Source organism: Trachinotus anak, unplaced genomic scaffold (genome assembly GCF_046630095.1).
Source record: "Trachinotus anak isolate AG129_WGS33_773 ecotype Australia unplaced genomic scaffold, CSIRO_AGI_Tana_v1 ptg000009l, whole genome shotgun sequence".
In the NCBI taxonomy this organism is placed as follows: Eukaryota; Metazoa; Chordata; class Actinopteri; order Carangiformes; family Carangidae; genus Trachinotus; species Trachinotus anak.
Genome location: NW_027273860.1, coordinates 2,979,920 through 3,007,816, shown reverse-complemented (window position 1 = coordinate 3,007,816; position 27,897 = coordinate 2,979,920). Strand labels below are relative to the sequence as shown.

The following is a 27,897-nucleotide window of genomic DNA, read 5'->3' as shown; positions in this document are numbered from 1 at the left end:
GGAGGGGAGGAGCTGAGAGGGGGAGGCCAGGGGCTTGTGAGCGAAGAACAGGGAGCTAATTTTACTTCATAATGGCAACCAGGCAGTTTGAATAGACAGAAAAGAGAGGGGGGGCAACGAGGTCAAGTGTCAGTCGTCCTGCCAAGCGGCCCTCGTCTCTGCGGAAACGCAACACACACAAATGCGTGCACACACACACACACACACACACACACACACACTTGGGCCCAGCCTCCTGCTGACAATGCAGCCACGCCCCCCCCCCACCCTTGCCTGCCTTTTGTGCCTCTTCAACAATGATTAACTGAGTTTGGTGATTCAGAGAGTCTGCAGCAGCACAATGCACTCTCTCTTACAAAACATAATGGAGTCAACCCATGAGTCAAACAGTCTCTCTTTCTTCCGCTGTTTTTTTTTCTTTCATCAGCCTCAAACTTTCAATCTCCCCCTGCTAACAGCCTCTCTGCTTTTCTTTTCTGCTTTCTCTCTGCCTTTTGACCATAAACCCCCCCCCCCCCCCCCCCCCCGAGCTTGTTAATGCAGGAAGAGCGGGTAAATGCCGCCATCCTCCTAATACATAGAAACAAGATCCAGATGGAGAGAGGCAGCGTAGGTACCATGCGCTGCATGTGAAAAGGTATTGATTAGCTAAGATCGATGCATAACCTTAAAAAGCACCTCATGCAAGACATTCACAGATTTGACCTCCATGATCCTAAAGATTCCTATGATGTTCAAATCAAAAAAGAACGAGGCAGAGGGAGATAGTATTTAGAGGCATGAAATCCAACATCCAGGCAATACCACAGGGGCCTTCAAAACCTGAGATATTCGGGGGGGAAGACAGTACACTTGTAATGAGCGGTGTGCAGCGCTGAGAGGAACTTGCAGAACACGGTGTGAGTAAAGCTGAGCAGGGGTGTTAACAGAAACACTAAAATCTCAGAACATCACACCCCCAGGCCTTTTACAGGAGCTGTGAAGGAGCTCACCACTCCTCATGACAGGAAGAGAAGGAAGGAAGGGGAAGAGCTGAAGCTGGTGGAATCATTTTGGTTTTCTCCTCCAGGCTCCAAAAAAAAATAAAGTGGCATTAGTTATGTTTCCCTGAAGGTTTTAAAGCAAATTTCTGAAATTACAGTCAAAAGAAAAGTGAAGTGGTGCCTCATGTTGTTCGCTTCCTTTATGTGAATATATTCAACAGAGCCTGACAAGAAGCAATAAACATTTTGGGAAATAAATGTTCCTCGTCTTTGTGTTAAGTATGGCACTGTTGTCCATCAGAGGTTATCTTAGCTTAGCATAAAGACTGGAACTGGGGTAAAAGCTTTCTCCAACATTAAAAAATAAGCCTACCAACAGCACTAAAGCTAAATTTGTGGTTGTAGAAGAAAAATGATGTTTCATGTTTTTTTTTTTAGCAGTTGCTAGATTTCCCACTTAGTTTCTTCTATGTGGAAACTCAAAGTGCTTTTAAAAGGAGGCCAAAATGTACCTATTGTTCTTGTCTTCTTCTCCTCTCTTATTACGTCCTCTCCTCCTCCATGTCACCTCTTCAACAGCAAAAGAGGAACCTCTCATTCAGCTGTGAGAAGGCACACACAGCTCATTACAACTCAACAAAAACTCTGCAGTACAGGGATAATCTGAAGGCTGGAGAAAAGACAGCAAATATGTGTCATCCACAGGTCTCCAAGGCTCAGCATGCAACAAAAGGATGACGGTGTCCAAAAAAGGACCAAAGTCTGGGACTCATCTTTTTCCTTTTTTCTTTTCCAGGACACCAACAGGAGCCAGAAAGGAAGGAAACCAAGAAACAACTACACTCACGAAGAAAGAGGAACAGTCTTTTCAAATACTACTCTGTGCTTCACAATGGGATCCAAATTGCATCTTCCAGCAGTTGCCAGCTCCTTGCTCCCTGTGACCCTCTGCATTTTGACCCTTCTGCCTCACAGCCTTCTGGGTAAGTCTGCAGGGGACGACAACACAGGCGGCTCAGCACTGCTCCAAAGGGTCAAACGAGGCTGGGTGTGGAACCAGTTTTTTGTCCTGGAGGAGTACACCGGACTGGAACCACTTTATATCGGAAAGGTCAGTGTTAACCTCATGCTCTTCTGTATTCATGCACACATATTTTCACACACATTGGAGGTATAACATGGGGAAATGCTAAGCGCACAGTTTTCTGGATCTAGAAAGGGAGCAACTTTTCTGTATGAGCTTCCCACCTGCTGCACCTGAAGCGTGAGCTGCCGCAGTGTAGGTGTCGCAAACTGTGCAAACTAAAAACCTGTGGCGAAGCTCTGCAGCCTGGAGGTCAGCTGCTGCTTGGCCAAACCTGAGCGCAAGAGAAGATCATGGGTGGGCAGAGGGAAGCTTTAGCAACCAGAAAAAAAAAGAAGAAACCCAATTTAATTCCTTGATACACTGTGTCCATACCAGGACACACTCTCTTCTGTCCACTTTGAACCAGAGCCAGACAGCAGTGATTGAGTTAATTGACCTGAACCAAGGCTTCACCCAGTCGGCTTCGTTCCACAGAAGTGGACGGCACGTCGGCAACACAGCTGACATGCTCTGAAAAGAGCAGACGATGGATGCTCACAAAGGAGCACTTTGATTGTTCAGTTGCTGAGGGGAATTGAACATTTGATCAATAGTTGTAAGGCCCGTCATCATCAGCGGAGAGACACAACAACCTTGCAAACTGAGACGAAAATTATTATATTTTTGGTGAAGTTTGTGTTTGTATGTAGGCTACAGTGTTTGAGTCAGACAGTGGCATTGCAGAAGTCCCCCCTTAAAAGATAAAATGCAACAGCACTTCAATCTGTATCATTATGAAATTTAAAATTTGAGTGAGGACGATCAAAAAAACAACAGTTAAGCTGGAGTCTGTGCCGCACATAAACAATGGAGCATTAGCAGCCTGCGCATGTCTTTTTCCACTGCATTGTAATTAGATAGCAGTTGCTAACTGACCGCTAACACTATTAGATATTAAGAACTAACAATCATCAGAAGCTTCAGTTACACTTTTAAGCACAATCTGTCAAATCAATACTTGAATCCCCGTGATCAAAGTCTGTGCACATTCAGGACTGGGTAGTAGCATGTCCCCAAAACTGTAATATTAGCTAATGCAACGTTAGCTCAGCAGCTAATGGTGTCAAAAGGATCAATTTAGATGATATTTTCAGCTTTGATTGTCAGTTGTGACTCAGCAGCAGTTTTTACCATAAGTGCATTAATCATAACAGATTTAAATGTGATAATGATTTGTAAGAATAATGATTGAGTAATTTTAGGAACAGCAGCTGTTGTCAGTCAATGTGTCTAGTTAATTAGTCTGGTTTTATAGCTTTGCTGTTGACTTCAAGAGAAAAAAAAAAGATAAAACTTTATCAGTGGCACATTTCTAACATGAGGCACCAGATGGTTTGTTACACATCACCATCTGGGAAGACTTCATTAGAAACTGTTTGGAAAAAGGCAGGTTCTTTGAAGAAGAGATACTCAGCAGGTGATTGGATGAACCATATGTCTATCATATGACATAGTAGGGGAGCGCCGAAGAGGAAGCGCAACAACAAGCTTACGAATACCAGTCATCTCTCCATAGCTGCCCATAGTTCCTCCTTCATAGGACTATAAGCACAATAAACCGGCCCGTACTTGAGCCACTTGCTTGTTTTCTTCTGTCACAGTATACACCTGGTTCCACGGCCCTAATCTGGGCCTTATGCTGTGTGATTGTCAGATGCTACTTCCACATCTGAACCAATTCTGGACAAAATGTTCTGGCTGTCAGTCAATTCCGGAGGGTAACAGCCAGAATCTGTCCAGATGTGAAAGTATATGGGCCAGACTTGGGCCAAGGACCCAAGCATATGTTGGGCCAGAAATCCAGCTGCCTTACAAGTTTAGCTTCAAAGGAAAGGTAATTTTTTGATGACCCAGTTTTTTTAAATCCATTTGTTTTTTTACTTTTTTTTGTTTGTTTTCCTGAACATACTAATTTGTTTAGTGTAATTGAATGTAACATTAAATGTGTATAATATATCAACCATCAATTCTCATCATTTAAATAATATTTTGTAGCACTCAACAGGTGTACGGTTTTTGCAGTATTTCTAATTTTGCCCCTTGAATGATAGTAAGATATCAGTGGGCCAATTTGACTCTTTTAGACAGTCCTGGCTTAAACATTGCATTGTTTCACATGTAAACTGTGAATTCAGATATCTGTATTTATTACCCTGTATTTAATAAAGTGTGATTCCTGCAGATCCTTCAGTAAGAACTTGGATGTAAGAGCCCATATGTAGAGCCATTAAAGTGCTTTCTTTTTCCAAATTCCTAAAAAAAAAAAATGCTGCCATGATCTGAAAACTGTGATTCCAAACCTTTGATTGAATTTTCCCCACTATTCCTCGTCTGCTTTCAAAATACCACAGTACTAAGCGCTCATCCTCTGAAACTTCCCTTTGGGAATGATGCAAACCTACCTAATTAGTGTTGGAGAATAATTTCACCACAAACCGTTCGGGAATTGTAGAAAATGCCAGATTCTGAAATGTGATCCAATCGGGGAGAAGCGTAACAAGTCCTGAGAGATATGTAGAAAAAAAGTACTGTATCTGCTCATGTGATATGAAAAATTCCTTGCAGTTGCTGTAGCATATTCATTCCCATCCCACTTCTTCTTCTTTCCCATTTAGCATTTCTTCACTGATTCTTTTCAAGCCGCCCACCCTAATTTTTTTTTATCTGAATGAAGTGATTCTGACAGGCCGGGCTACTACCTAGAGAGCCACTCAAGGCAGAAAGGCATTGTAGAATATGACAAAGCAGGAGAAAGATGTAATGTAGCCTTCCCCCTTAGGTTTCTCCAGCCTACTTTGCCTCTCCACTGTTGAGGAACTTAGTATTCAGAGCCGTTGGGATGTTAGAGTATTTGGGCTTTAGGCTGGGGCTGAGATGGAGCAGGTAATTGATAGCCTGAGTGTCAGACTCCCTCCTTTCATAGGCTTGGGTGGAAAGTAGGAATCAGTGCAGGAGAAGGTAGATGAGGCAAAGGAAAGGCATCGGCCTGAGATATATCACCACGAGACACGGGGCTGAAACCCACAATGGGGTGTTGATTAAAAAATCTATTCTGGGCCGAGCTGGGCTGCGTGACGCTTTGCAGTAGAGAGTTCAGGTGGGCACGTTGTCCAAAGAGATAGCAAAAGCTGTATTGTCTGCTGCTCGGGAAGGGTGGGTATTGTGAAGATTGCTGCTGAATCACCATAATAACGACAAGTGCGCTGTAGCTGCAACATTTCAGCAGCTCGATAGCCTCTGCGTGGTCATTCCACTTAGTGACCCCAGATGACAAAAGGCCAAAGCAAGTATCTTGAAGAGCGTGTATTCAGTGGCTGAGGTGGTGGTGGGGGGTATGTTTTTTGCCGTGTTGTGCATGCCTGTTGATTACATACAAGACAGAGATCAATGGGGGCATTTAATTGCACTCTGCCAGTGTGATGGCTGTAAGCACTCGTCATACAGCAGAGACCCTTTAAGTACAAAGTAAGGAGTGATTGCACATCAACAGGCTGGCATTTGCACTTAGAGGCCACAGAAGGCTTCTGATTGCACCGCAGGGCCCATAGCAACAAACAGGCTGTAAGCTGTGATTAGAGACCTACTCACTGCTAAGTATGAAGGTATGCTTATAACTGCAGGCCATCCCTTCGGAGGGAATATGTTGACAATATTGTCATGAATATGTACATTTATGTAATGTAGCATAAAGACTGAATGTGAAAAAACATTTTTTGTGTTCTTTTTGTCATTTTAACGCAGTACTCCAGCACGCTGAATTCTAGCTCAATCAATGTCTGAGATGTTAAAGTGCTGATTCTTAGCTTTAACCGAAACTTCATACTTCAAAATTTCGGTCTCAAGCAGGGCTGCTACTAAATATAATTTATATTATGAGTTCATCTATTTAATTATTTTTCTGGTTTATTAATACATTGTGAAAACAATGGTTTCACGTTGCCTGTTTTGTCAGAGAAACAATCCAAAACTTAAAGGTAGACAATTTACATAGATAGAATAGAGAAAAAGTGGCAAATCCTGACATTGGAGAAGCTTTAACCAGCGAATGCTTTGACTATTAGTTGACAAATAAGTGATTAATTTTCTGTTGAAATAATAGATATCATGCTTTCCCAGGCCTGTGCTGAAGCTCCATTTGTGCTTATTCTTATTTCTTTCTTTGGTGGCTTTTTTGCTTTCGGTCTGCTCCTCAGCAAGTGAAACACATGTTCAGTTGGCCCGAGATCATGTGGCTGACTTGGACAGACAAGAACTTTCCACTGTTTGGCCCCAAAAAGTGCTTTGGTTGTTTGTGTGTTTAGGATCACTCTGCTGCTGCATTGTTCTAAAACTGGGGGATTGTGGCCTAATTAAACGTCCTCAAAAACACGTCACTGTCCTAATACTTTGGATTGCACCATATGTCAGATAGATTCCTGTTGTGGTCACACTATATTGATGCTGTTTTATCTGTCTTCGGGATATGGGTTCATGATTTTTGAGATTGATTGCAGTTTGGGAACAGATTTGACTTTAGGTATGTGTGTTGTAGAATGAAAAGTTTTGACTGACTCATAAATATCTCTACAGCTTCACTCAGACATGGATAAAGGCGACGGCTCCATTAAGTACATCCTGACGGGCGAAGGCGCGGGCACCACCTTCACCATTGACGACAGCACGGGCGACATCCACGCCATCCAGAGGCTGGACCGGGAGGTGAAGGCCCAGTACATCCTCCGCGCCCAGGCCCGCAACCGCCTGACGGACAGGCCTCTGGAGCCCGAGTCCGAGTTCATCGTCAAGATCCAGGACATCAACGACAATGAGCCGAGGTTCCTCGATGGACCTTACCAGGCATCCGTGCCCGAAATGTCCAACATAGGTGAGTAGAGGGAGAAGGAAAGGCAGACAGATGGACTAAACTGTTGCCTGTGCATGTCCGTGGTGTTTGTTTTTAAGGGAGCGGCTGCTGGAAGTTTGCAGCCATGGTGAACAAAAGCAAAGCACATAACAGCCCTGCAGAGTTCTCGCTGTGGCTTCGTCTTACAGGCTCGTCTCCATCTGCTTCACTCACTATTCATAAACCTGCTTTTGTGGTTACTTTGAAGTAAATAAGCATAGTTCAATCCTGGAGCTGATCCAGCCACAGATGAAAAAACTCAACCCAAAAATTTGTTTCTTTGATTAATATGTTAATTTTGACGTAGCTCATCACTCCCTTCCCTTCCCCTCTAATCCTCATTTCGCCTGCTCCTCCTCACCTTTGCCTCTGTTTGTACCAAGGAACATCTGTGATCCAGCTGACCGCCACAGATGCAGATGACCCCACGTATGGCAACAGCGCTCGCGTGGTCTACAGCATCCTGGAGGGGCAGCCTTACTTCTCAGTGGATGCTAAGAGCGGTACGACTGCACACATGCTGCTAAACTCTTTCTAAAACTGTAACCAGGGAAACCAGCGTTTTTATCCATTACATGTGGCATCTGATGGATTTCAAACTTCAGACACTTTAACTATTTTATGAGCTCCTATGAATTTGTAATAAGCAGGAATGATGTCAGATGATGTGATGTAATCGACAAACTTACCACTGACAGAGAGGCCTTTTCTTTTTCCTAACACCTGACATTTACCACGACTTTCCCACCTTGTCTCTCATGCTCTCACATTGTAATAGCACTCGGATTTTTAGCTGTCCACACTTTAAGTCCTGGAGTATAGCAACCAGCTCTGAATGTGGGAAGCTCAGCATGGCTCCCGTTGTTGCTATGAGACTGCCAAAAACTTGTCTGAAACACTGCACTCTTGTCTTGCAACTTGCACTGTTTCAAACTCCTGGCACTCAACAAAAAAAGAAAGACGCACTAAGCTCAAAGTGTGACTCTGCTTCTCTGTTGAAAATGAGGACAGAATAAGACAGACGGCCCCTTGTGCTGAGGTGATCAAGAGGCTGGAGAAACTTTCCCACACCTTCCAAATGATATATATCAGTCACCATTCAGCATTAAAGGACCATGACTGTGCATGTTTGGGTCTGTTTATTGTACATCAGACGAAATTGATATTGCTGCCAATCATTTATCAAACATTGCTGATGTGATGTGAATTTTGTAATGTATCTCTCCAGGCAGCAATGACTCCCATTCATATCTGTATCTTATGAAAATCACTAAGTAGATACCTCTGAGATGTTTAATCTATCAAAGTTTGCTTTTAATTTAGATGAGAAGGTCAAAACCAGACTCATGTCTGTGCATCAAGTACAAAGCTAGAGCCAGGAGGTAGTTAGCTTAGCATGAAGCGTGGCGAGAGCTACCCTGGCTCTGTCCAAAGGAGAAAGAAACCTACCAACTAGTTTAAAACTCACTTACATGTTATATTTTGTTGTTTAACCTGTTCATGAAAAGAAATGTTATTTTGGATCTGGCTAGTAGTTACTCCCTGCATCCATTCTTTATACTAAGCTAAGCTAAGCTAATTACCTCCGCGAGCTGGCTCCATGTTTAGTGTACAGGCACGAGAGTGGTTTTATTCTTCTCATCTCACTCTCTGCAGAAAAGCAAATAAGTGCATTTCTAAAAAAGGTAATTGAATGACTGAAACCTTTATTTATACAGAGGAAACCAGCAAAGGACACTCGCTAAAAGATGACATACATCTGTCAAAACAGCTGGTTTGAGCAGACTGACTCACTTCACAGCGTGGTGTGGAAGAACTTGACTGGCCTGCACAGAGCCATGACCCCAGCCCCATCCAGCATCTTTGGGATGAACTGGAAAATAGACTGTGAGTCAGGCCTTTTCAGCCAGCATCACCCCAATAATGCTTTAGTGGAAGAATGGGAACAAATCCACGCAGCTAAATTCAATATCTGCTGGACAGACTGAAAGCAGAGGAGCTGAGGCTGATATAGTAGCACATTAATGGCCATAGTTATCAGATAAGGTGTTAAACAGTCACATGTGGGTGTATCGCTCAGGTGCAGATATGCAGCTAAAACTCTTTAAGCTTGACTGCAGCATTGCGACACATGGTAGCAGCCGTCACAACTCAAGCCACCACATCCAAAAATCCATTACCTTCCTAAAAGCAGACAGTCACTGGCCATTGTTTACCACAGCTGCCTCATTTCCTTGTTTGTCAGCACTGGAATCTGTTGCCAAACCTCTCAGGCTGCTCTGCCCATCAGCTGCCAGTCAGGCAGCTGCTGCTGTAGGTTCATCCATCACTGAAGCACAAGTGACTCCACAGCCATCAGTCAGCCTCCCCGCCTCGGCTATAAGCACAGCACTCAGGCTTTTATTGGTGTGGAACACAATGTAAAACTTCAACACTTAGAGTTCAAAGTCTCAGCTGTTATGTGCACTTCTTTTTTCTTCCTCATTCTTTCTTGGCTGGATTCTGCTGCGTGTACGCTGGCTGTGTATGGATGTCTGTGGTGATAGCACATAGTTGTTAATGTACGGAAGCTGGTGCAGTCAGACATCCTTGAAGGTTGAAAGGTGGTTAACTCAGGTTACATGTACTGTAGTCACCTATTACTGTAAAACCTGGATTTTTGCTTGAAGGAGGTCAGTGATTTGCCCACAGCCACACTTCTGAACCAATAAGGCTGCTTAACTTAAGGCTTTCTTGTGACAAATTGACACTGCTCTGTGAAGTTTGCTCAGTTATGATCTGTCTGTACTGTCAGAGTAGTTAGAGACCAGGCTTTACAGTGACAGCGAGTGTGTAGTTGTTATCTTACAGTGCAAATATGTCTGAATTTTAAAATATCACTCTTTTACCTCAGTTTTAGTTTTAGTAAAAATTTGGATTTGCTTATTTTGGAGTATCAATCCTTCCTTTTATCCTGCCACTCTGCCATCACAGTGATCCTTTCCCTGTCTTAGTCTTAACATGAAGCTATGGTAAAAACTTGATTATAAGTGTATGTGACCAAGGTTTTAGCTGCACAAAGCAGGGTGCTTGGGTTGAACATTAATCGTGGGGTCAGTGGTTTGATTCCTATCTCCTCTTGTCCACGTGTTGAAGTGCCTTTGAGCAAGATGACTGCCCTACGTCTGTATATGTGAGGAAAAAAACAAAGCATCCAAAAAAAATCTGGGTTTGCCCAAGAGTCTCCTTCCAGTTGTTTTATATAATATCAATAAATGCTGTATTTCCCAGTCAGGCATTTTCAGATCTCTAACATGAAATATTTATCACGAAATGGGCAACAATCACAGTTAGAGTTTGAAAAAAAATATATCTTTAGGCTTTTATTAAGACTTTAACAGTCAAAAAAGAGAGAATGAAATCTCTCCTGTTATGTTCACTTTTGGCTCAGAGGATGAAATCGAACCCTGTGGAGAAGGATGAGAGGTTTCATTATAAAACTCTAGTGCAGCGTCTTGTCTGGCCCATGGAGAGCACTGACATTCCACGACAACATCGCTTGGACACATGACCCTAATCTGTGTCACCAGTTTTCTGTCGCCGACCTTTAATTCACCTCCTGTGTCTCCGGTTGCCCTTTCTCTTTCTCTTGGTTTTCCCTCCTCAGGCGTGGTCCGTGTGTCCCTGGCAGACATGGACCGGGAGACCCGAGAAAACTACACTGTGGTCATCCAGGCCAAGGACATGGGCGGCCAGCTGGGGGGGCTGGCCGGCACGACCACCGTCAACATCACGCTCAGCGACATCAACGACAACCCACCCATGTTTGACCAGAGTGAGCGACAGTCTACACTTCTACTCTCTCTATTTTTATGTGTTTTTCTTGATTCACTTTCGAGCTGAAAAATGTAAATGCTCTGGAGAGTTTCTCTCAGGCGTGTAGGAATACATCGTGGCACAGTACAAAAATGCTGTATATGCACTGTGCACATTTAAAATGGATAATTTTATGACCTAAATCTGATTAGGTACGACTCCCAAGTTACTAATTATTTCATGAATCTGGGCCGCAACAAAGCATTATTTTCATTATTGATGACTCTCTTATCTATAAAATGTCAAAAAATACTAAAAGTGTCATAATAGTGGACAATATCCAAGATATTTAGTTTATGATGATGTATAACAAAGAAAAACAGCAAATCCTCTCATAAGGGGAGTTGGAACTGTTGAATGTTTGGTTAAAATGATATATTGTATACATATTTAATTCTTCAGTTTAGCATTAAGCAGATGAAGTTCTGAATGTAAAGCAGCTGCTTTATTTTTAATGTAGGAGATTCTTTTATTTGCATTTTGCACCAACCACCATCACATCTAAGGACAGAATACATTTCTACACTCACAGTGTGTTTGTATTCCAACATTCTGAAAGAATATCATGAATATACCCTTAAAATGATCATGGGTGTGTATTGAGTCATTGTTCCAACCCTCCAACTGTATATGGAGACATCTGTGGCTCGACTCAAAGCTCTTGAATGACCCTGAGGTTCACTTGAATTTCAAGTTCTGTTCTGCTTCAGGGTAGCATCTCAACACCATGTGTAAACACATATAAGGGTGGCTCCAGCGAGAATCAGCCCCCCCCCCACACACACAAAACTATTACCTCAGTTCTCTCAAGCTTCCAAACCGTTGTCCCCCTCTGTCCATTTCCCTCTGTCCACTCCTGGCCATCAGTCCCCAGTCATTTACCCCCTGGCCTCCTCCCTCCCCTCCTCCTCCTCACCACCAGTCGCCCCCCATGCTGTCTCTTTGATTATCCCCATTTCTGCTCCTCTCATTACCGTCCTCCTGAGGTCAGGGGTTGTCGAGCTGTCCGTGGTCATCTCAGCCTGGCCGACGGGTGGCTTCACCCCTAGACAAAGAGAACACCCGCCGCCGTTGCCACCCCACTTCCACTTCCACCACTGGTCTCCCACCAATTAACGCCATCACTTTGATAGAGCTTTGATCGGTTGTGAAGAGCTTCAGGGATTCCCCCCTGTCAAGCACAATGTGCAGGCATTTCACTATGGACTGCAGGGAGCACCACAAATTGGGCAGCTGTCACCTCTTCTTTGAGGTTAAACAGTAGATGAAATTCAAGCCGACCCATGAGACGAGTGTGTAACCCAAGTGTGAGGTGTTTATGAAGCCATTTATTTCAGGCTGCCTCAGATGTGATTTCGAGAGGCGAGAACGGCAGTGGAGGTGTTGGAAGGTGTTTGGCTCCCTCTAGAGGATAGAAGAGGAAAACAGATGGAAAAAGGTGTGACAGGATGATCACTGTGTTGATGTGTCCTCTCAGGGTTGTACCAGATGAGCATCCCAGAGTCTGCTCCAGTGGGTTCAGTGGTGGGTCGTATCTGGGCGAAGGACAGGGACATCGGGGTCAACGCTGAGATGAAGTACAGTATCATTGATGGAGATGGAAGAGATACCTTTGACATCAGCACCGACCCCACCAACCTTTTTGGCATCATCACAGTGAAAAGGGTACACAAGGAAACTGATCAGTTTTTATCACATGACACAGTCACAGGGAATAAATAAAATTCAGTCATTTTTACAACCTTCATCATTATTCAAAAACAAGTCTTATTTTAGCACAGATTTTACAGATTCTATAATATTGGAGACTATAAACTAATGTAACTTTTAATTTATGAATTGATGATGAATTTCATTTCAAAAAAAGGTGAAATAACTTGAGTCTGTCCATTTTATTTGTGTACAACCCTGTTACAAACCTCCAAAATGCTTCTTTGTCACACGGAGAAAGTCACAAAACTCAATTCAAAAATCTGGCAATTTAATTTTTCACTACCTATAATGTAAAGTGCTGTCTACAATCCATTCTTGATTGTAAGCGTCTTTTGGTAAATTCAGCACTAAAATAAACATCCCTAGAAATTTTCCTTGGCATGTTATCTCCTCTGGTGACCCTTTACTGGACATTTTTACAGAGATAGAAAGTGTACTCATAATACTGAAGATGGTTTTTTATTTACCAAACTGGCACAAATGTATGTTTTCTTGAATGACTTAGCTGAGAACTCTGAATGCAAAGTGTGTGACTTAATTTCTGCAGACATCTTGTGTTGAAATCTTCTGCAGCAGAAGATCACCTGAAAAATGGCCTTGTTGTGTGTTCGCCCTTCAGCCGCTCAACTTTGAGAGCAAGCCTAGTTACACTCTGAAGGTGGAGGGCGCCAACAGCCACCTGGACCCGGCCTTCCGCCACCGCGGGCCCTTCAAGGACGTCACCATCGTGCACGTGAGCGTGGAGGACGTGGATGAGCCACCAATGTTTGACTTGCCTGCCTACTACATTGAACTTCCGGAGGACGCAGCGATTGGGTCGTTGGTGAAGACAGTGTCAGCGAGGGATCCTGATGCCGCCAACAACACTGTGAGGTGAGGAAGGCGGAGAGACAACCCTGACCTGGCTCCAGGTGCTTGTCAGGTGGAGTGGAAACATTTATTGCATGAGAGTGGGGAGTTTTCCTTCAACTGCATGCTTTGTTGTGCTGGAAGGAACATTCATGTCCTTTACTTCAGTAAAAGTATTAATACATGAATTAAAAAATACTCTGTTGGCAGCAAAAGTCATGCATTCAGCACCTTACTTAAGGAAAAATGCAGAAGTATTAAGAGTAAAATGTGTCATTAATGTGTGAGCTGCATTTTATTGTAGTTTTCTTAAGACTTTTCTGTCCTAAAAAGCTTATTTTGCATTTCATATGAACCTGTTTTTAATTTAAAATCAACCCATTTATAAGTTTGTAAGAAGAAAGAATGATGTGGGTCTCTGCATTATTATTAAATAATAGTTCAAGCTGCTACAAAATTCAGCTTTTCTTATCGGAAAGGTTTGCTTACTCAGTGGGGGTAACATCAAACAGATGTTTTCTGGCCCTGCTGGTGTAACATGGCCTGGTCACCAGCAGGGGGAAGCATCAGAACATGACTCATTGTCAGAGCAGGCTACAACTGCTGGCTCTGTACCAAAGCAACATGTTGTATGTGTTTGAGAGCTCCACCGATGGATACTGATGAAGCTGAGGATGAAGAGGACACATAACAATGTTAATAACAACGCTGATGAGTTTCAGCGTCCAGCAGTCGGAGAGAGTAGACGCTGAGGACTTTGACTGCTCTCACTGATGGGAGAATATGTTTTGTGGTCTGACAGAACAGATGTTGTGTGGTGGGTTGACTGTCCAGACTGCACCTCTCACAAACTAATTAGACATAAAGTCTTTAATTAGGCTATTAATCATTGGAAGGAATCAACGACTGGTGCGGTAAATGAGTTTTTCATATGGCACAAGCTGCACCCTGTCCCAGCTGGCCCTTTCACAACCGGTAGCCAGTTAAGGCTAAAAGTAGTGCACAGGAAATGGATGTGGACGACACGGTGGCTGCTTGTGTGCATCGAGCTTAAATACACACTCAGCAATTTAAGTGTTGGGTCTCAAATTTCCTCCTCAATTCACTTGTTCACTGTTCCCTGCACAACAAACTTTCGACGGTGAGCAGGTAGTTCAGATTTGCGTAAAGGGATTTTATGGATGCTACATTTTTTTTGTTTTGAGGGCAATACACTTACAAAGTTCAACACAACGCTAGAAACTGATGGGGTGTTTAATCCCTCCACCTTATTCTGGGTTTGCCCAAGAGTCTCCTTCCAGTTGGCCACACCTGGAATACACCTGGAGACATATAAGAGGCAGCTGAATCCAAAGCTCAAAAGCCCAAACCACCTTCACAGGCTCCTTTCCAAGCTCCTCATTCCAATCCTTGAGATTTTTGAGCTGATTATGAAGATAATGTGGGTGTGATGATTGATCAGACCCAGTTGGACTCAGTGTCAGGCTGTGGCTCAAGAGGCAGAGCCGGTCGTCTGCTTATCTGCTGGTCAGTGGTTTGATCCCCAGCTCCTCCTGTCAGTGTGTCCAACTGTCCTTCAGCCTTGATGGTTGTTCTGTCAGTGAATTGGTGAATGAGGCAAATATTGTAAAACAGACCATTTAGTGTGTTTCAGTTGGTGTTGACGATCAGGAGATACAGTCGTACTTTGTGCGGTGTTAAAGGAGAATAACAGTTTGTCTTCAGATCCAGTCGCTGCCTGCTGTTCTCATTAGGTTCATTTTCAGAGCAGCACCGTTGACATCAGTTTTGGTTTTCGGACGTGTGATGAAGTTCTGATTTGTTAGTTATTTAGTTCTGCCAAAAACAGATATTTTCATCTGGTTACTGAGCATATAGAATCGCCCCTCAAATGTATAAATAATTCACAGTATACTGTAAATCGGTTCTGGAATCTAAAACCACATAAATCATGACAGGATTTGATGTATTTCCCTCCACTGTTTCCTGCCATTGTAAATGTCTTTCACACCCTGAGATTCATAGATGCTCCAGACCTCCAGGTTGGAAACCACTGCACTAAACTCTTTGATGCTTGAGGAAATCCACTGATGACAATTAACTGAGAAACTCTCCTGGAGAGAGAGAGAGAGAGAGAGAGAGAGAGAGAGAGAGAGAGAGAGAGAGAGAGAGAGAGAGAGAGAGAGAGAGAGAGAGAGAGAGAGAGAGAGAGAGAGAGAGAGGGAATCAGAGCAGCGAAGCACTGATGCAGCTAAAGCTCCAATCTGAATATCATGTTTCCCTGAAATCCCCAGAGCTGGCACCGTGTTCTGGCGGTGCATCAGTGAGAGATTTTCAAAAGCCAGTTTGGAGTGTGAGGAGAGTTACGGCACAAGTGGCGGAAAGCTGAGGAATCAGTTGAGGGTGAGGGTGAGGAGCTGAGGCCGGATACCGCTGCAGCAGCAGCAGCAGCAGCAACATTACAGGACAAATCAGGACACAAAGCAGCAGGCGACCTTCAGTCTCTGTCTGTCTCATTTCCATTCTACGTCTCTCTCTCCTTCAGCGGCTGTAGCATGACTGGCAGATAAATCTGAACCCACACACACTTTCTCACCTGCTGTTTCTCACACACACACACACACACACACACACACACACACACACACACACACACACACTAACACTAACACAAACATATAGACAGCAGCCCCTCCTCATGACTGTGGAGGAGTGATATTAATAGAGATCCTTCAGGGAGATCCTCGCCAGCCGTGGATGTGCCAGTCACGACTGTTCCCTGTCGGCCCAACACACACACTGCCAACAACCCTACAGACTTGAACACACACACATAAACACTACAGCTGAAGTGACTGTAGTGTATCAGTCTGACAACAATAGTACTAGTCTTTTATTAAACACTTGATCTGCAGATGGGATGGAGATAGGTGGTTTAATTAGTCATTTAAAGGCTGCACGTTAAGGAGGAGTGTGCTAACCCCAAAAACAGGCTGGTTAATGGTCATTGTTAATGTCTCGTGATGCATTTAATGCTGTTTAAGACAAATTTTTACAAATTTTCCTACATATTTTCAGCACAGTCAGATGCATCCATGTAAGATAAAAAAAGTATATTAGATAGATGCCAATTCAAAGACCAAGGCAACATACAAACATACACCAAAGAAAGCTACGTTGCTTTTTGCTCCCAGTAATTATTTTAGCTACATTAACATTATTTTTATCTCTAACAGATTCATGATTTAATCTTTATATTTTTAGAAAATAAATATAAATGCTCAGTGTGAGGCCCAGAAGACAGAGGTGGTGTTTTTGGTTTGCTAACCCTCTTTCAATCAATTCATTTTTGTATTAATTCATTATATATGGTTTTTTTTTTGTTTTTGTTTTTTTGTTTTTTTTAAATTGTGAAATTCTGTGAATGTTTCAGACACACATACACACCTTTACCTCTCCCAGCCAGAGCAGCTACAGGTGAACTCAGTCCATGTGTGAACAGAGGACACCTCATGGTTACATAAACAGGTTTCTGCTCCACAGCCTGGAAGAGGATGTGCTCTACATTCTCCTGTTTCTCTTCTGTGTGTGTGTGTTTGTGTGTGTGTGTCTGGTTGTTGTTGCGTGTCGCTCTCAGAAGAGTGTTTTGGAAATTGGCCGGCGGTGGCAGGAGATGAGCCAGGGTGGCACGCTGCAGGTCTGTGTATCCCCAGCGTCAGTTTGGCAGAAGAGGCAGATACTCTGATTGAGCCTTATCTGGAGCCGCTCCTTCTTATTGTGCCCTCAGAAGCTGCCAGCCTGTCGCCTTATCACACAGACACACACACGCTGCACATGCTGTGTTGTGTGTGTGCACGTGCGTCGCCATCAGATAGGATTACAAGGTCCCAAAAACACACAAAGGTGCACTTTATTCAACGCTGATATTCACATGGCATTTTTTTTTTTTTTTTTTCTTTGCCATCAGGTATTCCATCGAGAGGTCCAGTGACCCTGAGAAGTACTTCTACATTGAAATCACTTCCGGGTCGCTGATGACGGTGCGTTTACTGGACCGAGAGGAGATCGGCTGGCACAACATCACCGTCCTCGCAATGGAGATGAGTACGTCACATGCACACCACACAGAAATGATCTCCACATTATCACGTCATTGCTCTCATATTTTCCTTTATTCATATTTAGATAAACATCAAGAGAAAAAATACACTTGATTTTATAAACAAGTCAGTTATCTTTTGAAATAAAGGCTTTAAAGTAGAACTAAAATGTAAATTCTTGCTTTTGTGCAAAGAAATATAAAATGATACGGTGGCAATTGTTCAGATTTGAGGACAAAAATGTGTTTTTGTTGACACAGATGCACCATCATAGCCCTGTAAATCCTCAACTGAATTAAAAATGATCTTTCCTTAACTATATTCAATATTTGGGAGGACACATTGTGCTAGTAAGTTTGTATTCCACCCAAGTCCAAGGTGACATCTTCAAATGAATCAAATTAACAAACATATTCAGTTTACAGTGATTTAAAAATTGTAAATCCTCTCAAAATTCTAGCAATTATTCAAGCAAAAATAAATTCTAGTGTCAGTTTGACTTTCAGGATTTTGACTCCAGACAATCAGCTGATAAGAAGGAGATTCGTGCTGTGTGTTTACACAGAAAACAACCAGATGGGTGAATGTACTTGCACAAATGCAGAACCAGTGATTTTGGAAAACAACTCCTGCAGAGTTACGTAATTTAGAGCAGGAGATGCCCTACAGATCTGCACACAGCTGGTAGCACTGAAAGTCACCTTCATGCCCCCCCCCCTTTGTTTGTCTGTTTGTCTCTTTGTTTGGTAGACACACCTAAAAGAAGACGGTAATTGAATTAATGACTAATTACTAACTTCCCGCATGGTGGCTAATTAAAGATGTGATGGAGATGAAAAGGGCGAGAGGGGACACAGATAGGAAGAGATGAAGAAAACAAAACAGAAACGGAGAAACAGAGAGGAAGATTAAAATTAGCTGGAACAAAATTAAAGTGATTGATCCTCTGTTGTAAATAAGCATCATTGAATAAGATTAATTTTTCACAAATAAAGTTGTGATTTTACGTAAAAAGTCACAATATCATGAAAAAAGTTGGAATTTTATGAGAAAATGTCTTTTTGAGAATTAAGTTGTAAAGATTATTTGTCACAGCACAAGAGGAAAGTTAAAAAAAAAAAAAAAGGTAATTTATGACATGAAGTTATAATTTTTTTGGGCAAAAGTCCTAACATTATGAGGATTAAGTCATAGGTTTACTAGAAAAGTCATCATATCACAATATGTAATTGTAATTTTATGTAAAATGAGCATAAAGAATGTAAGAAACATTAATAATATTACAATTAAAAACTTGGAATTCAAGAGAAACATCATATGAGAAAAAAGGTAATTATCATTATGTGGTAATTTGTGGTCATAATTTCATCAGATGTCATAATTTTATTAAAGTAATAATATCACAATATAAAGTTGTGATTTAAGAGAAAATTATATTACCCTGTATCATATTATATTATATTATGAGAATATAGTTATAATTAATGTTATTATTTAAACCTGTGCTTTTCCTAATGCAACATGTCCAAATGTCGCCTGTGGAAAAATTTGATTTTATCAACTTTCATTTTGAACAAAACTTCGATTTTTTAAAGCAAATCAATCACTATTCACATTTGATTTGCACTGCAACTCAAATAGATTTTCACATCACTGATTTCACTTCAAGTGGGTAAAACCTCAGCACAGCTACAGCACTTTCACTCAAGCTGGACATTAAATTACTCCTCTGAACCCTCACACACACACACACATTAATACGAGACCACTTGAGCTTCGACCTCCAGAGCCAAAGTCACACCAATGATTGATTGATCATGTGATGAAGCCTGAGAAAGTAGTTACTGCCCACTAATTGTGTTTCTATTGCCTATTACACAGCTGGTTAAGGTATGCAAATTGCTGATTGGTAATGGAGAATAATAGAATTGTGATCTAAGCGTGAGAGAGGCCCTAATGTGCCGCACGCTCGCTGTAAATGAGGGGAAGATTAAGAGAGGCACAAAGTGAGCTAAGCAGGATCCCCAAAGAGTCATTTATCTGAGTCCATCAATGCATCTTACAGCTTCTGACCAATCTGTGTGTTTACTGTGTGTGTGTGTGTGTGTGTGTGTGTGTGTGTGTGTTCCTGCAGACAACCCAACACAGATCGCAAGTGTGTCGGTGGCTGTGAAGGTCATGGATGTGAATGATAATCCTCCCTTGCTGACGCACTATTTGGAGGCTTATGTGTGTGAAAACGCCAAAGCCGGGCAGGTACGGAAACACAAATCATCCGAGATCTGCATGAGAAATTGTGTATGTATTTCATTAGTAGTGGAAAGTAATAATATTTACTCAAGTACTGCTCTTAAACTCAGATTTGAGGTACAAATCTGAAAACTTTTTACTCCACTACCTTTTTACAGCTACTGGAAATATATTCTGATCTTAAAAAGCATGTTGCAGTGTGATCATCTGTAATTTAATGTTTGCTTTGCATACTTTTTTTTCCTAAAACAAACACAATACTATGATTGTAAAGCCTCATGGGAGCTGCATCTGCTCTAAAATATAAAATGATACATGTTTATCATGGTAAGATGGATGTAAATGTATTGTAAGTGATGAAAAAGCTTATGTTACATAATATATTGCTTACATGACCACAGCTGAGGATGAATCTGTGACTTTCTCCCACTGGGCTCTAACTGTGTGTTGATGTAATCCAGCTGATCCAGACAGTGACGGCGGTGGATCCAGATGAGCCACTGGGTGGACAACACTTCTACTACAGTCTGGCTCCAGAGGCTGCGAACAACCCCAACTTCACCCTGAGAGACAACCAAGGTAAACACCCAGATGGTGTGTTACACTGACAGTCAGGGTGTTAGCTCTCCAGCGGCACAGCGTGGATTAGGATTGATGGTTTATCCTGGGTAAAATAGTGAGGTGTTCAAATTTAGTATTTTATGGGATTGTAGCACTGCTCTGACGCCACATACAGCATCAAATTATCATCTGTCTCCACTGCTCTCTCCATATGGAGGAGGATGCCTGAGGGGCAACGCAGAGTCCCTCCATCATCTTCCATCTCCAGACACCCCGAAAGCTTTAGCTCCATTTGTTTTGGTTTTTTTTCCCTGTTTTGCACTGTAAACTACACAGCAGATGTCCTCCAAGTGTGACTGGGTTACAGACTAAAGTCAGTGTTATCAACAGCAGGGGTTCCCATCTGGTGTAGTGGTCACAACAGTGTCAAGACAGGCAGGCATTTAGGCAAGATGTTAACAAAACAGTACAAACAGTATAGTGGTAGTTACATGTCTTTACTCTGAGGTGGATTAAAACTGTAGCTTCAGCTCAGCAGCTCTGGGAGAACTGCACCTCAGCAGGGGATCGTGGTCCCATATGGTCTAGCGGTTAGGATTCCTGGTTTTCACCCACGCGGCCTGGGTTCAACTCCTGGTATGGGAACTGTAGTATTGCCAATGTATATTTGTGAGAGTGACATTTCATTACCCATTCAACTAAGGGTAAACCATGGGTTTGTATGCTCAGTATAGTAGTAAGAAGTGGGGAAGTGTATAGATACTGTATCTGATGTCAAGTAAACTGTGTTTAATAAAGTAAAATAAAGTATCTTTAGTCATTTATCACTTGTGATTCTGTGCAAATATGCCTCAATTACCTATATCACCAATTATTATTGTATGTCCCATATGGTCTAGTGGTTGGGATTCCTGGTTTTCACCCACTCACTCCTGGTATAGGAACTATACATTAACCTTTGCCAATAAAAGCAGCAACTGACCAGTTTACATTCTGCTATTAATCTAATCATGTGTGTTAAAAGTTAACTTAGATTTTTTTCAGATCATCATGTGTCACAATAACAAGCAGAGTAATTGGTGTTAAATTGCTGCGTATAACTTCTTCAATCACCACTTCATCTTCACAGCTGTACAAATCTTCAACTCACAGCATCACCGCCATCTCCCATGACTCTGTGCTCATCCACCACTACCTGTAATCTTGAATGTATGCTGTTCATGCCCTGTACCCTGTGATCTGTAAAAGGCAGCTGTTGCAGAGTAAGCGATCTGAGTCCAAACCTCTCATCTCTGAACGTTAACTCAACCTTTCCCTGACCTCTTTGTCTCTTCCCAGACAACACAGCGTGGATCCTGACTCGGCGCGGAGGCTGGTCGCAGCAGGACCAGACCGTGTTCTACTTGCCCATCTTTATCTCTGACGGCGAGCAGCCGGTCCAGACCAGCACCAGCACACTGACCATCCGAGTGTGCAGCTGCGACCAGGAGGGCAACCTCATGTCGTGCAACGCCGAGGCCTACAGCCTGCCCGCCAGCCTCAGCAGAGGAGCGCTCATCGCCATCCTGGCCTGCATCTTCGTCCTGCTGGGTGAGTTATGATCTGCTGCTGTGATGGTGTGCAGACAGGAGCCAGTGGCCTTTTGTCATGCAATGATATTTAATCTGATACGGCGTCAGGTAAAACCTCATATAGCCTCCAGGGTATGGAAAAGCTTTAAAAAGCATTGGCTGAAAAATCCCCAGTACTGTTGTCCCAGCCTTCTGACCTTATGTAAAATATATTATTTTTTTAGTTTGTGGATCCATCCCTCCACTTCCTGCTGCTTCTCCAGGTCAAGCACTGACTTAAAATACAAATGTCAGTATATTCATGCACTTATGAAATGTATCAAAACTAGAATTATTATAAACCTAAAATTATTTTCTACTTACTAATACATATTTAATTCAAAAGAAATGTCTTAAAAAGGCTGAGAGCCCTGCAGAGACCCTGGTGTCAGGACCTTGGTCTGCAGACGCAGACAGAAAGCAAATGGAAGCATTAACACAGAATGAAGTCAGGATACAGTGGGAGGTGGTCATCAGTTAACTCAGTGCTGAGCGTGTGCATGAATGCAATGTGCAAAACCACAAATGTGTTGAGGAGCAGAGAGAGAGATAAACTCCAGAAAACTGTGTCCCAGTTCAGGGTCTGTGTGGTCTGGGGAGGAGACTATTACCATTACAGTTGCACTGCAAAATGCGGCTTCTGTCGCCTAGCAACAACATGTAACTTTTATTCACAAAAACTTGAGGTTTTAAGGCCAGTGGTTTTAACAGTTGTACCGTCAGCTGTTGAACTGAGCTGAAACCCAACACTCGATGGTGTTTGCTTTTATTACCGGTGCACAATGAATCTTGGGGTAGGTCGGGGAACAGAGGCCACATTTCTCGGCCGCATTTGAAGGAGTGTCTGAAATTGGACAGCCTAACCACGCCGCTGTGACAAAAATCGGTCTTTAGCCTCTGAGGGATGGAACCCCTGAATTGGGACACAGCTACAGTCTCAGTGTGGGAGCTCCAGGCCCAGGTTCTATCAACTCAGGTGATCAAAAGGGCTCCGTCCTCCAGGTACCTGCTGCATGATAGAAACAGAAAGAAACAAAAATAAAAAAATAAAAGCTAAGGACACCACCCCTGTTTTAATCCATTCCTTACACTTTTGCTCTTGTGTGTTTGGTTTCACAAAGGCAAAGAAAAAGACACCTTCCAAACTCTTTTCATCACTCAGTTTTAGTTTTATCACATTTCTTGTCTCCAAGTGTTTCTAAAGACCAAGAGACAGAGATTTTCTTAATCTTTTTGTCCCTCAGCTGAGTTTCAAATATTAAAAAAAAAAAAAAAAAAAAAACGCACAAAAGGGCAGTTGGATAAGTATCAAAACAGAAATTCAGCAGTTAATAAAATAATACTTATTATTCACATCTAAGATAGTGAAAGGTTTATTATCAAAGTGTGTTGTGATGTCAAAGACACAAAAAATAAGTAATTATCACAGTTTCATTTAGGTTTTTTTTTATATATTTAACACAGTTATATGTCAGTAACCATGTGTTTCCTACTTTCATTTCTCTGCATCTGAAAGTGACCTTAAAGCTGCAGATATGTTATATTGCACACTCTGACATTGTCAATGTTACTATCTCCATTCAAGACTGATGATGGATCCTGTAGAATTTAGGTTCCTTTTGAACAGCAGCACAACTAACCACTGATACGTGTGAGGGTTTTTGGTGAAACTGAGGAGCTCATAACCACTAAGTAACACATAAAATAGATCAGCTCCCTCCACTGAAATCAGAATTATTGTGTCTATTCAACACAGTGAGCTCAGACTCCAAGCGGGCAAAGATGTTTTAACTAAATTTATTGCTCCCTCCCAGCGGAGCAGAGTGAGTCAACCTGCTGAGCCGTCCCTGCTCACAGTTACCGGTCTGCAGGGAGAGATAAAGTGGGTTCATATCAGCATCCTGGGGAAAAGACAGTGTGATGCTATAGGGCAGCTGGTGCTAATGAACGCTAGACTTTTGCCAGGATGCAAAAAGGAGGCCATTTTTAATCCTGCACCAATCATGTCACACTGGGAGATGCCTCGTAGCTGGCTGCTCCTCGTGCTCCTGTGGTGCCTCTTTTTTCACTAGTATTTCACCTTCTTTGTCCATCTTGTTCTCATGTTGTGAGCAAGTCTGCAGCAATGAGTTCTGAGGTGATAAAACGTGTTAAATAATAATAATAATAATAATAATAATAATAATAATAATAATAATAATAATAATAATAATAATATCTTGGTAACATGCATATTCATGAGTCCAGCACATTTCATGTTTATATTCTGCTTCAAAGTCAATGATTTCACTCCAGAGGAAGTTTCACAAATACTTGAGCAGCACACTCACCGGCCGAGAGGTCGGAGTGTAAAACAAAATGCTGGAGTGATTTAAATCAAGGCCTACTGCTGCCCGGAGGCTCACCCTCGGTCACTGTTTTTACATTCTACTACAACCAGCTGAAACTGCAGCCTGACTAGGAGAGTGTTTTCTAACCAAATGTACCAGTTAAAGGCAACTGTGTGATGTTTTTATGCATTCATGTACTTTCACCTTTGCTCTGTCAGTGAGCCATCTTGTCCAAAGGGAGAAATCATGGGATGCTTCTCCTGCCAGCTGTCCTGCTCTTGTTGCAGACATGTTTAGTTTAGTTAATAAACATTACTAGAAATATGCCAGAATTAGCCACAAGGCTAGTTTTCATCCATAGTCCCATAGGCTGCTCTGAATACAGGCTGTGTGCATTTCTCTGTGAACTTTGATACTTTCACAGTAGTAACATAGAACCTAGACCTGCTTTATAATCACAAACACATGGACATCTGCCTTTTTCACTATGAGACCTTTGAAACATTAGGTGATAAAGAATTAAACAGCTTTACCACTAGTTCAGTCTTCACATATGACTCCGTGGATGTCATAAAGCTTTTTACTTCACAATGAAAATAACTTTGTAGACATTTATAAAACTTTGCTGACAGTTTCTTATTTTTCCTTTACAACAGTGATGATTCTGCTGATGCTTTCCCTGCGGACGCATCGTAAGAAGCCCTACCTGTGTGACGAGGAGGAGAACGTCCACGAGAACATTGTGCGCTATGACGATGAGGGCGGTGGCGAGGAGGACACCGAGGCCTTCGACATCGCCGCCATGTGGAACCCACGTGAGGCGCACCAGCACCTGGGCAAGATGAGACAGGACATGCTGCCGGAGATCGAAAGTTTGTCGCGTTACGTCCCTCAAGCCTGCGTGATGGGCGGCGGCGGGGACAGCAACGTTCACGGATACGTGCTGGCGAAGCTCCTGGAGGCTGACATGGACCCGTGCGCGCCACCTTACGACTCCCTGCAGACCTACGCCTACGAGGGGGAAGGTTCGGTCGCCGAGTCGCTCAGCTCGCTCCAGTCGGGAACCTCGAACACCGACCACGAGTACGACTATCTCAACGAGTGGGGGCCTCGTTTTAAAAAACTCGCTGAGATGTACGGCGTGCTGGAGACAAACAGTCCGCCGATGTGGTAGAACTCCTGAGCCTTTGCCTTTTTGATCTTAAGACAAACTACACCAACAAAAAAGAGAAAAGAAAAAAAAAAAGAGACAAAAACACATCAGAGAAGTGACACAAACCGACAAACAGTGTGTGAAGAAGACACAATAAAGCCAGGATCTGCTTACGTCCACATCCATGACTGTTAGCACTTGAATTCCTGCCGAAGCCGCGATTCTCCACAGCTTTGGAGGCCTGAGACGCCCGCAGCAGCAGCAGCAGCAGCAGCAGCAGCGTGAGCTGGTTTTTAAATCTCCCCCAGAGGTGGGGCTTCAGAGAGGGGCTGGATTGGCAGCATCAAGGGGCCTCGCAAAGGAATGGCTTCAAAGCACATGTTAACTCTCCCGCCTGACCCAGCCACAGGCAGAGCCCCTTTGGTTCAAAGTGTTGAGCGATTTATGCCAGAGATGAAAACGAGAGAGCGGGGCTACCTTACTCACCGCAGCACAGGAGACAAACTCTGAAATGCTGATCCTCTGCTCTGAGTTTGTGCTTTTATACGACTCAAGCCACAACACTGACAAATAAAACAAAGCAAGGAGTCATTGCTGCAATCAGCGGCATATTGGGGTTTTTTGTTTGTGTTTTGTTTCATCTGTGGCAGGTCTTAATTTATTCCTTTGTTTCATGTGCTGTATTTATATTTTTTGCTAAATTATTTGGGTACTATAAACCAACACTGTACTTAAACTGCCGCTACGTAAGGAAATCTTTAAAAGATCACATATATGTTGTAACATACATGATGTAACTGCCCTTGTTTTCAGTCTGAGAAAAAAAAATAATGTTTTCCATCTCTAAATGTCCCGTGACATGCACAGGAGATGGTGATGCTGTAATCCCATGTGGGTTTTCCAGGTTGAGATGTTTATTGTATTATTGTTTTTGTATCATTTGTAGGTCTTTGTATTGTAACTCTTTTTTTTTTTGTCCCAAAAACACAAAAGCAGTTACACACTCATGAGCAGAAGAGGGAAGCCATTTTTTGGAATATCCATTAATGGAACTGGATACGTCCCAGCAGACAGTCAAACTTTCCTCAAGATGCATCCCTGTACCTGGATGAGCACATGACCGAGGCGCCTTTCATTTCGGATCCACCACCGTGCCAACAAGAGTCCGACAGCAGCAAGGCTTGATCTGTCCTGTTAGAGATACTGCGTTGTTTCTCTGCCACCACACAAATGTGGCTTAATCCTCCGATCCTTTGGACTACAGAGACACTGATAATCTGCATTAAGTGCCAAATGTAAAAAAGACAAAAAATGACATTTTGGGAGAGCAAAAAAAAAAAAAAAAAAAAAAAAAAAAACAAACAACAACAACAAACACAAACACCAAAAGACAAAAAAGGATTTTATGAACCGGGAGGGAATTGATGGTACATTTTGATAATTAGATTAGGTGGAGTTTACTTGAAATCTATGTGGTCAATCATGCTACAGTAAGTGGTATGTGAATGTAGATATTTTTTGTATTCTTGGTAATAAAACAAAAAAAAAAAAAAGAAGAAGAAGACATCGCTTCTGTCTTTAAACCACCTGGAGTTGAGGAAATTGTCAGTATATTTGCATCACTGATGCAAGAAAAGAAAGTATCCTTCCTGAGCATCATGGGGGCAAAAAAGTCAGACTAGTTTGGAATAATAAAGTGCTTCTTTTGGCAGCAGAGAACATTATGCAATCCCCTGAAGCATGACAGAAATGTAAGTCCTTCAAAAGATGAAGTAGTTATTTAAATTTGCAATCACATGCTAAATTGTCCTCCAAAGTGTTATTGCGAATGATTCAGTTTTCATTATAGTTTCCCTTTAAAGTACTTAATTTGCATGACTTATTTTGTTTTGCAGCAAAAATGCTTAGCATTGATTAAAAGCTCATCCCCCACAATGCCTGCAGTACCTGCGCCTCGAGCCCCGGTAGCACCTTGCAAAATTGTTCCATCTGATTGCTTTCACTATAACATTTATATGAATGAATGGGATATTTGCCAATGGGAATCAATCACTTATAAACAAGAGTCTCTACTTAATTGCTTGTGTCAATCAAAACAATCCCAATGAAGGGAAGGAAAGGCAAAAGGAAAGAAGACGACGAGAGGCAAGAAAAGGGAAGTGAGGATGAACAGAAAAGTAAAAGTTTAGAGAATATATAAAACAAAAAGGAGAATCTGCCTCATATGAGATTTTCTACTATGTTGTCAAAACAAATATCAGAGAAATAACTCTGAAATCAGTGGCCCTGGATCTCCTGCTGGGTGGCATTCAGCAGTGAAATTGCACAGAAGTTGAGTCTATAATATTCCCCAGATTTAAATTTTCACTTAAATGCCTTCACACCCGCTGCATGCTGAGCAGCACACTTCAATTACACTCTGGGGATATTTCTCCCATTTGTCTCCCTTTGTCTTAACAGTCCACACAGGCTTTACAAATGTTAT

At 42.4% G+C, this 27,897-nt stretch overlaps 1 protein-coding gene across 2 annotated transcripts in view; it reads left to right on the top strand.

Annotated features, from left to right (window-relative positions):
- LOC139625042 (cadherin-20-like) overlaps nt 1-26,762 on the top strand; it is a 75,139-nt gene extending 48,377 nt beyond the window's left edge. For both annotated transcript variants that reach the window (XM_071484623.1, XM_071484624.1), the window contains exons 2-12: nt 1,780-2,094; nt 6,679-6,973; nt 7,375-7,494; nt 10,638-10,805; nt 12,324-12,511; nt 13,179-13,432; nt 17,376-17,512; nt 19,643-19,764; nt 20,220-20,337; nt 21,658-21,909; nt 24,916-26,762. In XM_071484623.1, the coding sequence (XP_071340724.1) occupies nt 1,876-2,094; nt 6,679-6,973; nt 7,375-7,494; nt 10,638-10,805; nt 12,324-12,511; nt 13,179-13,432; nt 17,376-17,512; nt 19,643-19,764; nt 20,220-20,337; nt 21,658-21,909; nt 24,916-25,433 (2,391 nt within the window). In that variant the 5' untranslated portion in view covers nt 1,780-1,875 and the 3' untranslated portion in view covers nt 25,434-26,762. The remainder of the gene's footprint in view (nt 1-1,779; nt 2,095-6,678; nt 6,974-7,374; nt 7,495-10,637; nt 10,806-12,323; nt 12,512-13,178; nt 13,433-17,375; nt 17,513-19,642; nt 19,765-20,219; nt 20,338-21,657; nt 21,910-24,915) is intronic.
- The last annotated feature ends 1,135 nt before the right edge of the window (nt 26,763-27,897 follow it).